This window comes from Chiloscyllium plagiosum, unplaced genomic scaffold, assembly GCF_037043375.1.
Source record: "Chiloscyllium plagiosum isolate Xiang-an unplaced genomic scaffold, Cpla_swu_hap1 HiC_scaffold_23, whole genome shotgun sequence".
Taxonomy (NCBI): domain Eukaryota; kingdom Metazoa; phylum Chordata; class Chondrichthyes; order Orectolobiformes; family Hemiscylliidae; genus Chiloscyllium; species Chiloscyllium plagiosum.
In genome coordinates, this window is record NW_028270161.1 from 58,888,991 (window position 1) to 58,904,075 (window position 15,085).

At 43.3% G+C, this 15,085-nt stretch overlaps 1 protein-coding gene across 4 annotated transcripts in view; it reads left to right on the top strand.

Annotated features, from left to right (window-relative positions):
• The first annotated feature begins 509 nt into the window (after positions 1-509).
• Positions 510-15,085, top strand: part of amdhd1 (amidohydrolase domain containing 1) — a 44,302-nt gene continuing 29,726 nt past the window's right edge. Inside the window, exons 1-7 of one of the 4 annotated variants that reach the window (XM_087999727.1) lie at positions 510-844; positions 1,490-1,596; positions 1,695-1,759; positions 2,650-2,927; positions 4,357-4,582; positions 9,166-9,290; positions 13,942-14,035. In XM_087999727.1, coding sequence (XP_087855853.1) covers positions 708-844; positions 1,490-1,596; positions 1,695-1,759; positions 2,650-2,927; positions 4,357-4,582; positions 9,166-9,290; positions 13,942-14,035 — 1,032 coding nt within the window. In that variant the 5' untranslated portion in view covers positions 510-707. The remainder of the gene's footprint in view (positions 845-1,489; positions 1,597-1,694; positions 1,760-2,649; positions 2,928-4,356; positions 4,583-9,165; positions 9,291-13,941; positions 14,036-15,085) is intronic. The other 3 variants (XM_043713302.2, XR_015761199.1, XM_043713301.2) reach the window with 3 other exon arrangements.

A 15,085-nucleotide genomic window follows, 5' to 3' on the forward strand; every position in this document is an offset into this window, starting at 1 on the left:
TACAGTATTGAGATATAACAGTCAGTGCAGACACACTGCATTGAGATATAATAGTCAGTTCAAATACACGCTTTACTGAGATACAACAGTCAGTGCAGACACACACAGTCCTGTTCAGTCTGCGTCAATCAGTCAAGTCACTTTGAGTTGGATGTCTGCTTCTTTGTTCCGTTAATTATTACCTTTATTCCGAGATATTTTTCTTTTAAACAACACTTTGCTGCTGGAGCCCTTCACAATATTTAGATGAAAATTTCTGACCTGTGGGCTCTCCGCACAAGCTTCACTGTGCCTGGAATAGAAGCTGGTGCCTGGGAAACTGCGAAAGAGAATAAGGAGAAAGTTCAGGGAGAAAGCAGTGTTCTCATCATCAGGGAGGGAGTAAGAGGGACTGAGAGAGTGAAGGACTGAGATAGGGAGCAACTAAGAGAGAGACTGAGTGTGAGGGAGAGGCTGAGGCTCTGAGGGAGATAGTGAGTGAGAGGGTCTGAGGGAGTGAGGGGGAGGGTGTAGGTCTGAGGGTGTGGTAAGGTGAGGGGGGATTTGAGGGTGTGAGGGTTTGACGGGTGAGGAAGTGGAGTGTTTGAGAAGTTGAGATTTTGAGCGTTTTGGAGTTCGAGGGAGTGAAGGTGTAGCTGGGTATCCTTGTGGGAGCTCGGCCTCCTCTGCTTTCCCCTACCTCCTCTCACCCTCTCCCTGTCCTCACCATGCCGAGCCAGTGCAGGTTATTGGTGAGGAATGCGGCCCAGCTGGTGCAGGTCAGTGACAGTGGGGCCCAGTACCTGGGCAAGGCCGAGATGCAGAGACTGGTCGTGATCACTGGGGCCAGCATTGTCATCAACAGGTAAGAGCTTGCTCAAATTCACCCTCCCCTCACATGTACACACACACACTCAATCCCTTGCACACACTCACACTCACTTTACACACACTCATACTACTTGCGTGCGCACACACACACACTCTCTCAACCCCTCGCATACACTTTCATTCCACACACACACACATCTCTTGCACGCACACAATTTCTTCACACACACACACACTCACATTCTCCTTGCACACACTCATACCCCTCATACACACACACAAAACCTCTCTCACACTCAATATCTCTCTCACACAAAACCCATTCACACACACCCCTGTCACACTCACACTCCCCCTCACTTTCACACATCCCTCTCTCAGACACACACCTGTCTCACACCCATGTATACACCCCTCTCACACTCACAAACCCTTCTCTCACACATCCCTCTGACACTCACACTCAATACCTCTTTCACACATAACCCACTCACACACCTGACACACCCCCCTCATACTCACACATTCCTCTCACACACACACCTGTCAAATTACACTCAATACCCCTTTCACACACAACCCAGCCACAGTCACACATCCCTCTCTCACACACCCTTATACTCTCTCTCTCTCTCTCTCTCTCAGTGAGTGACGGTAGTTTTCTAATCTCATTTTTCAGAGAGGGTCTGATTGAGGCCGTGGGGCCAAATGAACTGATCCAATCCAAGTATACAGGAGTTACATTTGACCAAGAAATCGACGCTTGTGGGATGTGTGTGCTGCCAGGTTAGTCACTCGGGGTAATCACATTCAATATTAACTTCACAGTGATGACACCTTCACATTCAAGAGTTTTTTTGTGCTATCTTCTTTTTCTCTTCTAGGTTTGGTCGATGCTCACACTCATCCGGTGTGGGCTGGAGACAGAGTTCATGAATTTGCAATGAAGGTAAGTTCATGGAGGAGAGGAAAGAACAGAAAGTGCAATTCAAACCAGGTCATAGGACCCAAATGAGAGCACAGGGCCTAAATCAAAGCAGAGACTTCAATCCAGAGCACTGGGTTAAAACCAGAGTACAGGGTCCAAAACAGAGCACAGTGCCTGAAGCAGAGCATGGGGCCTAAACCAGAGCACATGCCATAAACTGGAGCACAAGCCCCAAACCAGAGGACAGGCCCCAAACCAGAGCACAAGCCTGAACTAGAACACTGGGTTAAAACCAGAGCACAAGGCCTAAACCAGAGCACAGTCTCCAAACCAGAGCACAGGCTCCAAACCCGAGCACAGAGCCTGAACCAGAGCATCGAGTTAAAACCAGAACACAGGGCCCAAATCAGAACACAGGTCCAAACCAAAGTACAGGGCTCAAAACAGAACACGAGCTTTGAAACAAAGCATGGTGTTCTTTCCAGAACATGGTTTAGGTTTGATTTACTGCCTTAGGCCTGATTTGCTGGGATAGGCCTCTTTTGCTGGGTTAGGCCTGTTTTGTTGGGTTAGGCCCATTTAGTTGGGTAACTGGTTTAGCTGTGCCACATCAATGAGCAACCATCACCGGCCAAAGTTCATAGTTCACCTCAAAGATGCTGTGACTTAATGGGAATTGGGACTGTGCTACCATCTGTGAGCCACAGCTTTGAGCATGTCTGTGCAAGAGTCATATCGTACTCAAAATGTGAACCCTGTTTCTCTCTCCGTCGACGCTGCCAGACCTCCTGACATTGTCCAACATTTTAATTTCAGATTTCCTGTATCTGCAGTATTTTGTCTTCATTATGCTAATACCTAGTGAACTGAAAATGATGGTCGCATTAACTTGCTTTCAATTTACACACTAGCTGGCGGGAGCATCCTATATGGAGATTCACAAAGCTGGAGGAGGAATACATTTCACTGTCGAACACACGAGGAAGGCGTCAGAGGAGGAGCTCTTTGAGAGATTGAGAGGGCGGCTGTGGCGTATGGTCAGAACAGGGACCACGCTGGTGGAGTGTAAGACGGGTTATGGCTTGAACTTGGAAACCGAGACCAAAATGCTGCGGGTGATTGAACGAGCCCGAAGGGAACTCGATATCAGCATCTCCTCCACATACTGTGGTGCTCATTCTGTGCCGAGGTAAATGTGTTATCTTGGTTTACTTGAAGCCAATCATTATATTTCCCACCGACAGTGGGTCTGCATAATGTGTGCAGTACTGCTATTGGATGAGAAATTGATTGTTGAACTATCTTTGGTTCCTGAAGAAGGGCTTATGCCCGAAATGTCGATTCTCCTGTTCCTTGGATGCTGCCTGACCTGCTGCGCTTTTCCAGCAACACATTTTCAGCTTCTTCCAGTTATAATATAACATACATAACAATATAACAAATAAGATATAATAAACAGATCAATTCCGATCATCATGTGAAGGCAAACCAGAGTGGAAGGGCTGAATGGCCTATAGAACATAAAAGGTGGGAACAGAAGTAGGCCATTCCATCCCTCAATCCTGCTCCACATTAAATTTCCTGATCAATATCCTGATCCCACCCCTCCTATATCCTTTCATCCTTTTAGGTACAAAAAAACTATATCTACCTTCTTTTTGAAAACACAATGTTTAGCCTCAACCACTTTCTGTGGTAGTGAATTCCACGGGCTCCCCACTCCCTGGGTGAAGAAATTTCTCCTCACCTCAGTCCTTAAAGGCTTATCCCTTTACTTTGAACAATGATCCCTGGTTCAGAATTCAACCACCATTGGGAATATACTTCCTGCTTCTAACCTCCTCCTGTTCCTGTGTAATACACGTCAGCACGTCCTGATGAGGTGACATGGTGTGATAGGAACGAAGGTACTTTCTCCCTCCTTTTTGATCTGTGATTATTAGTCCCACTGCCAGGCTGGGATCTTTACAGGAACATTTGGAATTTTTCACCATGTGATTTATTTATGGAGTCAGAAAGCAGTTACTGAGTCACAGAGATCTACAGCTCAGAAAAAAAGGCCCTTCAGCCCATCATATCCAAGTAGATCAAAGACAACTGCCTAACATTCTAATCCCATTTTCCAGCACATGGCCTCTAGCCCGAATGCCTTGGCATTGCAAGTGCACACCCAAATATTTCTTCAATGTTGTGAAGGTTTCTGTCTCTATCGGCCTTCCAGGCAGTGAGTTCCCAATTCAAACACCTCCTGGATGAAAATGTTTTTCTCACATCTCCTCTAAACCTCCTACCCCTTACCTTAAAATCTATGTCCCCGGTCATTGACTCCTGTATTTTGTAACAAGATACACATGACAATATATAAATCAAATTAAGCACAGATGGCGAAGATAACAAGTCACTTTCTAACTAATCATAACTTCGACATTCAACCATGTGGGTGAAAATCTAGAGCAAGCCATTCAGCCCCTTGAACCTGATCTGCCATTTGATAAGATCACAAGTGATCTGACATGATCATGAGATGACTATGAGATTTAGTGAGGCAGTGACTTTAAGTTTAAAATGTAGAAGCACATTGGACTGTAATGAAAGTAACTGTGATGTCTGCACACTAGAGGGAAGACCCCAGCGGAAACCGTGGATGATATCATTAGAGTTCAACTCCCCAAACTGAAGGAGATGATGGCAAACGGTGAATTTCACATCGATAACATTGATGTGTTCTGTGAAAAGGGAGTCTTTGACCTGGATTCCACCAGAGCTATATTACAGGCTGGCAAAGAGATGAAACTCCAGATTAATTTTCATGGTGATGAGCTCTATCCAATGCATGCAGCAGAGGTAAGGATTGGATATTCAATGGAGGTCAGTTGTAACATGGATGTTATAGTCCAAAACGTGAATTGCAGATTTGTTTTAGTGCAGGAGAAATTTATATGTCATCAAATCAGTGAGGTTCAATGTGATAGTGGTTAATCTGTTCCAGCAATTGAAACAAATCAATCATCCAAATAATTGATCAAACTGAGGTTCATTAGGTAAAATTAATATTATAAACTGTGGCCCTCACAGGTCAATCAAAATTAGACACAAACCACAGAAAGAAATTTTAGACCAAGTGATAAAAAGTGAGTGAATGAGGTCAGTTTGAAGGAGAATGTTACAGGAGGAAAGAGACTGAGGGACTGAGAGGTTCAGGAAAAGGAATGCGAGAAGTTGGAGCTTTGATAGCTGGCAGAGGTTCAGTGGGAAACACGAGGGCTGGACAGGAAGCCTAAACTGGAGGGCAGCAGAGATCTCAGAGAGTTATGGTGCTGGAGAGAGAAAAACGAACGGGAGTAGGCAATTCAGGCCTTCAAATCCGCTCTGTCATTTAACATGATCATGCATGATCTTATCCTGGTGTCAATTCCACTCTACTTCCTGCTCCCCATAGCCCTTTATCCTGCGTTTCATCAGAATCATATCTATTTCTTTCTTGAATCAATTGATTGATTCTTCCCCCGGTGCATTCTGCATTCCACAGATTCACAACCCACTGAGGGAAGTAGTTTCTCCCCACCTCAGTTTTGAACTTACTTCCTCTCACTCTATATCTATGACCTTTTGTTCAAGACTGTCCCATAAGGGGGAATCATCTGTTTAATGTCTCCTTTACCAACTCCCTTAAGCATTTTACATACCTCACTCAGATCCTCCCTCATTCTTCTGAACTCCAGCAAATACAAGTCCAAACTATTCAATCGCTCCTTGTATGACGTCCCTTTCATTTCTGGATTCAATCTGATGAACATCTTCTAAACTACCTTCAGTGCCACCACATCCTTCCTCAAGTAAGGAAACCCAAAATTGGGCATAGTATTCCAGGTGTGGTCTCACCAACTCCTTCCAATGTTGTTCCACCATCTTCCATAAAATCCAACTCATCCCAAGCCCGAACTCCCAAGGAGTTCCAATCTCTCTTTTCTCACTGGTCAACCTGATGCACATTATCTCCTCACACAACACCTTCTTAAATTGTGTTAATGGCAAATTGCATTTTGAAATATCCTCCTCAAATCCTCCCATGTCCTTGTCGGTAAAGTTTCTGCTCCTACATATTTGTATCAACATTTCTTTACTTTTATAATCCAGTCCTTTTGCAATAAAGTCCATTTGCCTTTCCTATGATGTGCTGCATTGCAGACCTACTTTCTGTGATTCATGCAGGTTTTTACGTAATGCCTTTGTGATCTACGGATGTCCCAAATTCTTCACAATCCAGTGAAGAACTTTCAACTGAGTCATTGTCATAATGTAAGAGCAGAAAATTTACCGACAAGGACATGGGAGGATTTGAGGAGGATATTTCAAAATGCAATTTGCCATTAACACAATTTAAGGAGGTGTTAAGTGAGGAGATAATGTGCATCAGGGTGACCAGTGAGAAACGAGAGATTGGAAGTTTGGGCTTGGGATGAGTTGGATTTTATGGAAGATGGTGGAACAACATTGGAATAATTGAATCTGGTACAGATTGGGTGAGCTGAATGGCCTACTTCTGTTCTTACATCTTAGGTCTAGAGGAACCAAGGCTGCAGCTGTTGGGGCAAGCAGTACTGGAGAGGTGGACGGAGATAGTTTTGACAATGATGTGGGTAGGAGCACAGTGTGGAGTCAGACAGGAGTCTGGGGTTCCGAACAATTTGGGTCAGACTGTACGGAGTGGCCAGTCAGGAGAACATGATCCACAGTCAGTGAACAGAGTCTACAACAGGGTCTTCCTAATAACCAATTGGAAGAAACTCACTCCTCCAACACCGAATGTCAATCAAATAAAAGGGTGCCAATTTAAGACAGAGATGAGGAGGAATTTTTTCTCTCAGAGAGTTGAGAATCTTTGGAACTCCTTGTCACAGAGAGCTGTGGGGGCAGAATCCCTGTGTATATTTAAGCCTGAAATAGATAGATTCTTGATCAGTTGGGGAATCAAGGGTTACATGAGGAAAGTGGATGTGAGGAATGTTGGATCAGTCATGATCCTGTTGAATGGTGGAGCAGATTTGATAGGTCAAACAGCCTACTGCTTTTGCTTTGGTTGTATGGTCTCAATCAGAGAGAGTGGGAGGTATGAGAGAGAGATGGTGATGGGGTGGAGCTGCACAGCAGAAACAAACACATGGAAACTGATGCTATGTTTGCTGATGCTTTTAGAAAGAGGAAGCATGGGGGTGCAATATAGAGAGAGTGGCTGGAAGATAAGATACAGGAGAGAACAGCCAATAGATAGGTATAAGATGAACCAAGCAAAAAGTAAAGCATATTGTTCTATCCAATAAAAGAATAAGAATCTTCTAGAATAACATACATATCTCTCCTGGAATCTTTATGTTCCCTGTACCATGAGACCATACAACCAAAGCAACAGCAGTAGGCTGTTTGACCCATCAAATCTGCTCCACCATTCAACAGGATCATGGCTGATCCAACATTCCTCACATCCACTTTCCTCATGTAACCCTTGATTCCCCAACTGATCAAGAATCTACAGGGAATCTACAGGGAACATAAAGATTCCAAGGGAGAGTCAAAGTGAATATCTTGCATCAGAAAAGATAGCCATAAGGAAGGTCATGAGCTAACAGCAGCCATTCCTCCCACACTGCCAGACCCTACTTCAGACGAGTCTCTTCCTTCTTTATTGAAGGAGATTCTCCATGATGCTTGTTTAAAAAGGGGAGTCGGGACAACGCTGGGAATTATAGGCCAGTGAGCCTTACTTTGGTTGTGGATAAGATGTTGGAAAAGGTTATAAGAGATAGGATTTATAATAATCTGGAGGGGAATAGTTTGATTAGGGATAGTCAACATGGTTTTGTGAAGGGTAGATCGTGCCTCACTAACCTTATTGAGTTCTTTGAGAAAGTGACAAAACAAGTGGATAAAGGTAAAGCGGTTGGTGTGGTGTATATGGACCTCAGTAAGGTGTTTGATAAGGTTCCACAAGATAGGCTATTGCACAAAATATGGAGACATGGGATTGAGGATGATTTAACGGTTTGGATCAGAAATTAGCTAGCTGAAAGTTGGTGGTTGCTGGGAAATGTTCATCCTGGAGTTCAGTTACCAGTGGTGTGCTGCAAGGATCTGTTTTGGGGCCACTGCTGTTTGTCATTTTTATAAATGATCTGGATGTGGGCATAGAAGGATGGGTTAGTAAATTTGCGGGTGACACAGGTAGGCAGAGTTGTGGATAGTGCTGAAGGATGTTGTGGGTTACAGAAGGACATAGATAAGATGCAGAACTGGGCGGAGAAGAAGTGGCAAATGGAGTTTAATGAGGGAAAGTGTGAGGTAGTTCACTTCAGAAGAAGTAACACAAATGCAGAATACTGGGCTAATGTTAAAATTCTTGGCAGTGTAGATGAACAGAGAGATCTTGGTGTTCACGTGCATAAATCCCTGGAAGTTGCTACCCAGGTTGATAGGGTAGCTAAGAAGGCATTTGGTGTGTTGGCATTTATTGGTAGGGGGATTGAGTTTCAGAGCCACGAGGTCATGCTTCAGCTGTACAAGACACTGGTAAGGCCACACCTGGAGTATTGTGTACAATTCTGGTCACCGCATTATAGGAAGGATGTGGAAGCTTTGGAAAGGGTTCAGAGGAGATTTACTCGGATGTTGCCTGGTATGGAGGGAAGGTCTTATGGGGAAAGGCTGAGGGAACTGAGGCTGTTTTCATTGGAGAGAAGAAGATTGAGAGGTGACTTAATCGAGACGTATAAGATAATCAGAGGGTTAGATAGGGTGGACAGTGAGAGCCTTTTTCCTTGGATGGTGAAGGCTAACATGAAAGGACATATGAAGGGTGATAGATTTAGGACAGATATCAGGAGTAGTTTCTTTACTCAGAGTAATTGGGATGTGGAATGGCTTGCCTGCAACAATAGTAGACTCACCGACGTTAGGGGCATTTAAGTAGGTATTGGATATATACATATGGAAAATAATGGAATGGTGTAGGTTAGATGGGCATCAGATTAATTTCACAGGTCGGCACAACATCGAGGGCCGAAGGGCCTGTACTGTGCTCTAACGTTTCATGTTCTATGTTTTATGTTCTATGTTCTATTCTGGGATGGCCACTTTGGAGGATGGTGTTGGTGCGCAGTGCAACTTTATTAAGGTTCATTCATACAAAAGGTGGCCTTATAAATGCATCAGAAACTTTCCTTCAATAATTTGCAATTTACAATTTCAAGAAAGGCTTTTGGTGACTGACAGCCACATTCGGGCTTCTATTCTTCTTGAGGTCCTTAGAGTTTGTGTTCACTTGACCTTCTGCTGCTGTGACTATTTTCAGTGATGGTGCTGTGAATTAATGAGGCTGGGGATTCCTGATGCAGGATGGTTTGTAACTAATACATTTGACTTCCTCTTCATAGCTTGGTGCTGAACTTGGTGCTCTCGCAATAAGTCACTTGGAAGAAGTGAGTGATGCTGGGATTGCTGCTATGGCAACTGCAAAATCATGCGCTGTGCTCCTTCCAAGTACCGCTTACATATTGAGGTACTGTGTGACTAAATGAACCGGGCAATAGAGTGATCGATAAGTACAGATTCACAGACCATTAAAAATCCAAATCAATTAAAACTCATAAAAAAATAAGAAGGGAAGTAAAACGGGGGAGGTAATTTCTGTAGGAGTAGAATTGAAAACTTACACATATCTTACATATAGAAGTAGTTGGCACTTGGTAATAGAATCAGCATAGACTGGTTAGGTTGAGGCGAGACCTGATTTAAGTCCATAAAGTTATGAGATGCATAGATAGGGTTGACGGTCAGAATCTTTTTCCCAGAGTTGAAATGTCTAAGACTAAGCACCATGCAATTAAGGTGAGAGAGGAAAGTTCAAAGGAGATGTGAGGGAAGGTTTTTTTACACAGAGAGTGATAGGAGTCTGGAACACGCTGTCAGGGCTGATGGTGGAGACAGATACAATAGGGGCATTTAAGAAACTTTGAGATAAGCACACCAATATGCAAGGAATGGAGGGATATGGACCAAGGGCAGGCAGAAGGGATTAGTTCAATTTGGCATTATGTTTGTCATGACATCATGGGCTGAGGGGCCCATTCCTGTGCTGTACAGTTCTATGTTGTATATGCACTCTGCGTGATGTAAGCTTGTTTTATGACTGAGAGCATTACCACAGCTCACTGAGCTACATTCCTCTGCCTCTGGCAGTGTTTGTGTGAGATAATAATTTATCAGGAGTTTAAGAGTGCATGGGTTATAGGTGAGCTATTCAGTCAATATTTGTCTTTGTAGTAAACAGATTTTGCTTACATTGGCTATTTCTGGGGCTTTGATAAGTATTAAGAGAGTAATGCTCTGTCAGGGTAAAGCTCACTGACCTTACAGTTCCATGTGGAAACTCCAAGTTTGTTTTGTGTGATTCTTTTTTTACTGTTAATAAGTAGTCATCTGAAATACTTCGGCCCACAATGAAGGAGTTTTGCAACAGAACTGTTCAATTGATGGGGTTAGTGAGAGGTCACTTAACTGCTATGGTGTGCACCAGGAAGGGTATGGCACCATTACCCTAGCCCACAGTCATAAAACCTGCAACCACCTAGAATCCCACTCAGCCCAATTGAATGCTCAGATTCCCAAAGTCTTCAGCATGTTTCCCAGACCTGGAGGCCCACCTCCCAGTCCTCCATCAGACACTGCAGAAGCAGTAACTCGCAGAGTCAGAGAAGATGGTCACCTCAAAGTCACAAGCACCAGCCTCTTTCTCCCCATCACCAACATTATTGGCTTCATGAGAAACAAAGGTAGAGTCATACAGCATGGAAATAGACCTTTCAATCCAACTCATTCATGCCGACCAGATTTCCCAAACTGAACTAGTCCCATTTGCCATAGAAGGGCATATCCCTCTAAAACTGTTTCTATCCATGTGCCTGCCCAAAAGTCTTTTAAATGTTGTAACTTACCTGCACCTACGACTTCTTCTGACAGTTCATTCCACATATAACCACTCTCTGTGTGAACAAGTTGCCTCTCAGTTCCCTTTTAAATCTTTCCCCTCTCACCTTAAATCTATGCCCTCTAGTCTTGAACTCCCCTACCCTAGGCAAAAGACCTTGACTATTTACCCTATGCATGTCCCTCCTGATTTTATAAACCTTTCAACCTCCTATGCTCCGGGGAAAAAGTTGCAGCCAATCCAGCTTCTCCTTATAAATCAAACCCTCCAGTCTCGGCAATATCCTTGGAAATCTTTTTTACACCCTTTCCAGTTTAATAACATCCTTCCAAAATTCCTGTATGCAGTACTCCAAATGTGGCCTCACCGATGTCCTGTACAGCTGCAAGTTGATGTCCAAAACACAGGGCTCTGACTGATGAAGGCAAGCATGCCCAATGCATTCTTCACCATCCTGTCTATCTGTGACACAACTTGCTAGGAACTATGTACGTGCATCCCAAGGTCACTTTTTGCAACAACACTCCTCAGTGCCCTACCATTACCTTGTAAGCCCTATCCTGGTTTGTCTTACCCAAATGCAACACCTCTCATTTATTCAAATTAAACTCCATCTGCTGTCCCTCTGCCCATTGGTCCAGCTGATTAAAATCCTGTTATACTCTTAGATAAGCTTTTTCATTGTCCACTATACTATCATCTCAGGAGCCTAGTCATCTTCCAGAACCTTCCTCCTGAGTGTAGGAGACTAACTGACCACTGCCACCCTTATGCCTTAAGAAACTTGAATTCAATTCCGACTTCCAGAATGCTCTGGAAAATTCCACAGCTTTTCTTTCATCGCTATTTGATTTTCTGGAGGAAGCATCATTGGTGCCTGCCTTAACTAAATGCCTGCTAGGTGACTAATCCCGAATAATTACAATCATCTTCTTTTGTGCACACTATGTCTCCTGATTTTATTGATGTTCTCCCTTCACCTGATTGCCATTGACACTGGTTTTGCTCAGGCTCCGCGATGCCACACTCGGCCAGATGCAGCCTGGATGTCAAGGGTAGTCACTCACACCTCGCAATAGCAGGAATTATTTGACTGCTGCATTTAGCATCAAGTACAATTTTTAATTGCTAAACTGCACTTTTTTTTTCTCACTTTTAACAAGGAATCAAAATTGAATGAGCACTTGGAAGCAAAAAGATTGATTCCCTGTCCCAGCCAATAACACATCAAAACGTATAAGAAAGAAAATCAAAAAATCCTCAAAATGGGAGACAGAGCAGTAGTAGTGATGACAGTAGAATTCTTACTGCAGTGGCCCAGTGGGAACAAGTCCCATTACAGAAGCTGGTGGGATTTACATTCTGTGAATAAATTTGGAGTTGAAAGCTCATCTTGCTAATGGTGACCATGACAACTATTGTCAATTATCATATAAATCTCATCTGATTCACCAATGTTCTTTAGAGAAGGAAATATGCTGTTCTTTCTGGTCTGGGCCTACATGTGACTCCAGACCCACAGCAAAATGTGGTTGACTCTTAACTGCCCACTGAAAACACCTCTCAGTTAAAGGGCAATTAGCGATGGATAACTAGGGGCAGTATAATGACTCAATGCATAAGTCTGCAATTTTGGGAGATATTTTATGCATTTACTGCAAAGTAGTTCTTGTCTATGCAGGTTGATAATGACGCCATCCTAGTACAATATCAGCATTTCATTTCCAAGTGCTACATAAACTCAAGTAGACATTTGACATGATAAACTTCAAGATAGTGGAGGAATGAAGGATGCTGAGACTAGGTGACATCTCCTGACAGTGCACACACTGGACATTTCTCCCTGCAGCAACAGACTCTTATTAATGACATGAAGCCAGAATGGGCAAATGGAGTTGAGGCAGAGATTGGCGATAGTTTGAACAAGGAACACCTTTGAGGCATTGAGTGGTCATTTCCTGTTCCCGTGTTTCATCACTGAGTGAAAAAGTTGTGGCAATGCCTCGGTAAATCGCTATCTGATTTCACACAGTGCCCATTCCCTTTAACCATCAATAAACCATCATTAATTCACCATCGTCAAGTTGTGACCACTTATAGTCATTGAGTAAAGTGAGGAGTAAAGGGTTGGTGGCACAGTCAACTCAATGCCTCAAAGATGCTTCTATAGCTGATCTCTGCCTCAACTCCATTCGTCCATCCAGGCTTCATATCCTTAACAAGAATTTAACATTATTTTGATGTGCTTCCATTAGAACCTCCATTGGATGTCACGGTGGCTCATTGGTTAGCACTGCTGCCTCACAGTGCCAGGGACTCAGGTTCAATTTCACCCTTGAGTGACTGTCTGTGTGGAGTTTGCACATTCTCCCTGTGTCTGCATGGGTTTCCTCTGAATGCTACAGTTTCCTCCCACAGTCCAAAGATGTGCGGTTAGGTGGATTGACCATGGGAAATGTGGGGTTACAGGAATAGGGTGGGGGTAGGTGGGATGCTCTTTGGAGGGCCAGTGTGGATATAATGGGCCAAATGGCCTGCTTCCACATTGTAGAGGTTCTATGATTTACAATGGGACCTGCTTATGTAAACATGTCACATGGACAGGACCACACTAAGCAGATAAATTAGTCTTTACTGAATGTGGCTATAGGATCAAAGCCTGGGTATATCTATGATCTCTGTGTGCAGCAGAATCTAGGTATTAATATCTAATAAATAGGGATACGGTGATGTCTAAGCCTGAATGACTTTGGCATTTCCTCAATCAGTCTGTAAATAACCCAAACTCATGGTGTGGCAACAACACTCACAGTGAAAGAGGAACGAGCTTTGACTAATTCAAGAAAACAGTGGCACAATGCAGAAAAAAATTTCACTGCATCGATCAATATGATACAACAACAACTTGCATTTGTAAGTCGCCTTTGATCAGGTGAAACATTCGCAGCGATTTGTATACCAAGCTAGGGAAGGCACCATTAGGAGGGAGGACCAAACATCTCTTTGGGAGCAGATTTAAGGAGGACCTGGAAGAGAAAGGGGAGTGTTGTCAAAGGTTTCAGGGAGGGAAGTTCAACACTCACTGAGACCAATAATGGGGTGAAAGGGTGGCAGACTGCAGTCAGAGATTACTGGAGTGGACGTTAAAGTTTTATTGGTAAATGATTTAAAGTTTATGCAGGATAAAATTACGCTGATAGTTACATTTCTAAAACGTTTCCAGGCTTAAAACACCACGAGCCCGAGACATGCTTGATGCTGGAGTGATTGTTGCTCTTGGTAGTGACTTTAATCCCAATGCATACTGTTGCTCGATGGTAAGTAAATCCATTCTGTCATTGTTTCATCCAGTGCCTCTGGAAGAAAAGGAATGATGTATTTGGTGGAGAGGACAGTTGAGCTCATTGCTTTGATCTGGAGCCTTCGAAATGAAAGGTCCCTTGTTTATCCAGCGTTTTTTTTACAACATTGGGGAAGTATTTGTGTACTTTTACAACATTGGGGAAGTATTTGTGTACTTTTGAAGTGTACCCAAATGCCAAACAGACACTTTTCACAAGCAAAAAGCTTTCTGAAAATGCAAGTTGTTACAAACAACTCCCATGTGAAGTTCTCCAAGTTAGAATATTTTCAGACAGAAATATTCCAAATCGTTAAGTTCCAGGGTGAGGAGGAATGGACTGAGTCCCACTGCTCCCTCAGTTTGTGACAGTAAGGTTCGTTTTAAAAGGATTCCTCTGTTGTGAATGCCTTTTACCCAGACCAAATTACGTTTCAAAAAGAGCCAAATTAGCTGGGCTTTACTTGAATTAACAAAAATGTGAGTTTATTAGTTTCTACATGTGGGAAGTATTAATAATATATTGGAAATATGATGGTCATGATGTGGAGGTGCCGGTGTTGGACTGAGGTGGACTAAGTCAGAAGCCACACAACACTGGGTTATAGTCCAACAGGTTTAATTAAAATCACAAGCTTTCACAACAATGCCCTTTAATCAGGTGGAACTTCACCTGACGAAGGAGCAGCGCTCCAAAACCTTGGACTATAATCTGGTTTCGTGTAACTCCTGATATTGGGAAGAAAAAGTGGGTCCAAAGAAAAGGTAAAATTTAAAGGTATTTAGCAGATAATCTCTCTGGATAGTTCAGGAAAAGTAGACAGTGGAACATGGATAGCGGAACAGTTAAACAGCCATTTTTGGGATTTTAGTTTTTGCAGGTTAGTTGATATCCTTTTGACCTGTTTCCTTTCGATGGTAACTGGTTAGCAGCACTTCAGAGCAAGAGAGCCCTTCTGTCTTTTGTTTCATTCTGACTGGCTTCCCACTTAATTGGCTTCTAGCATGTAGAGTGACAGATTCATAG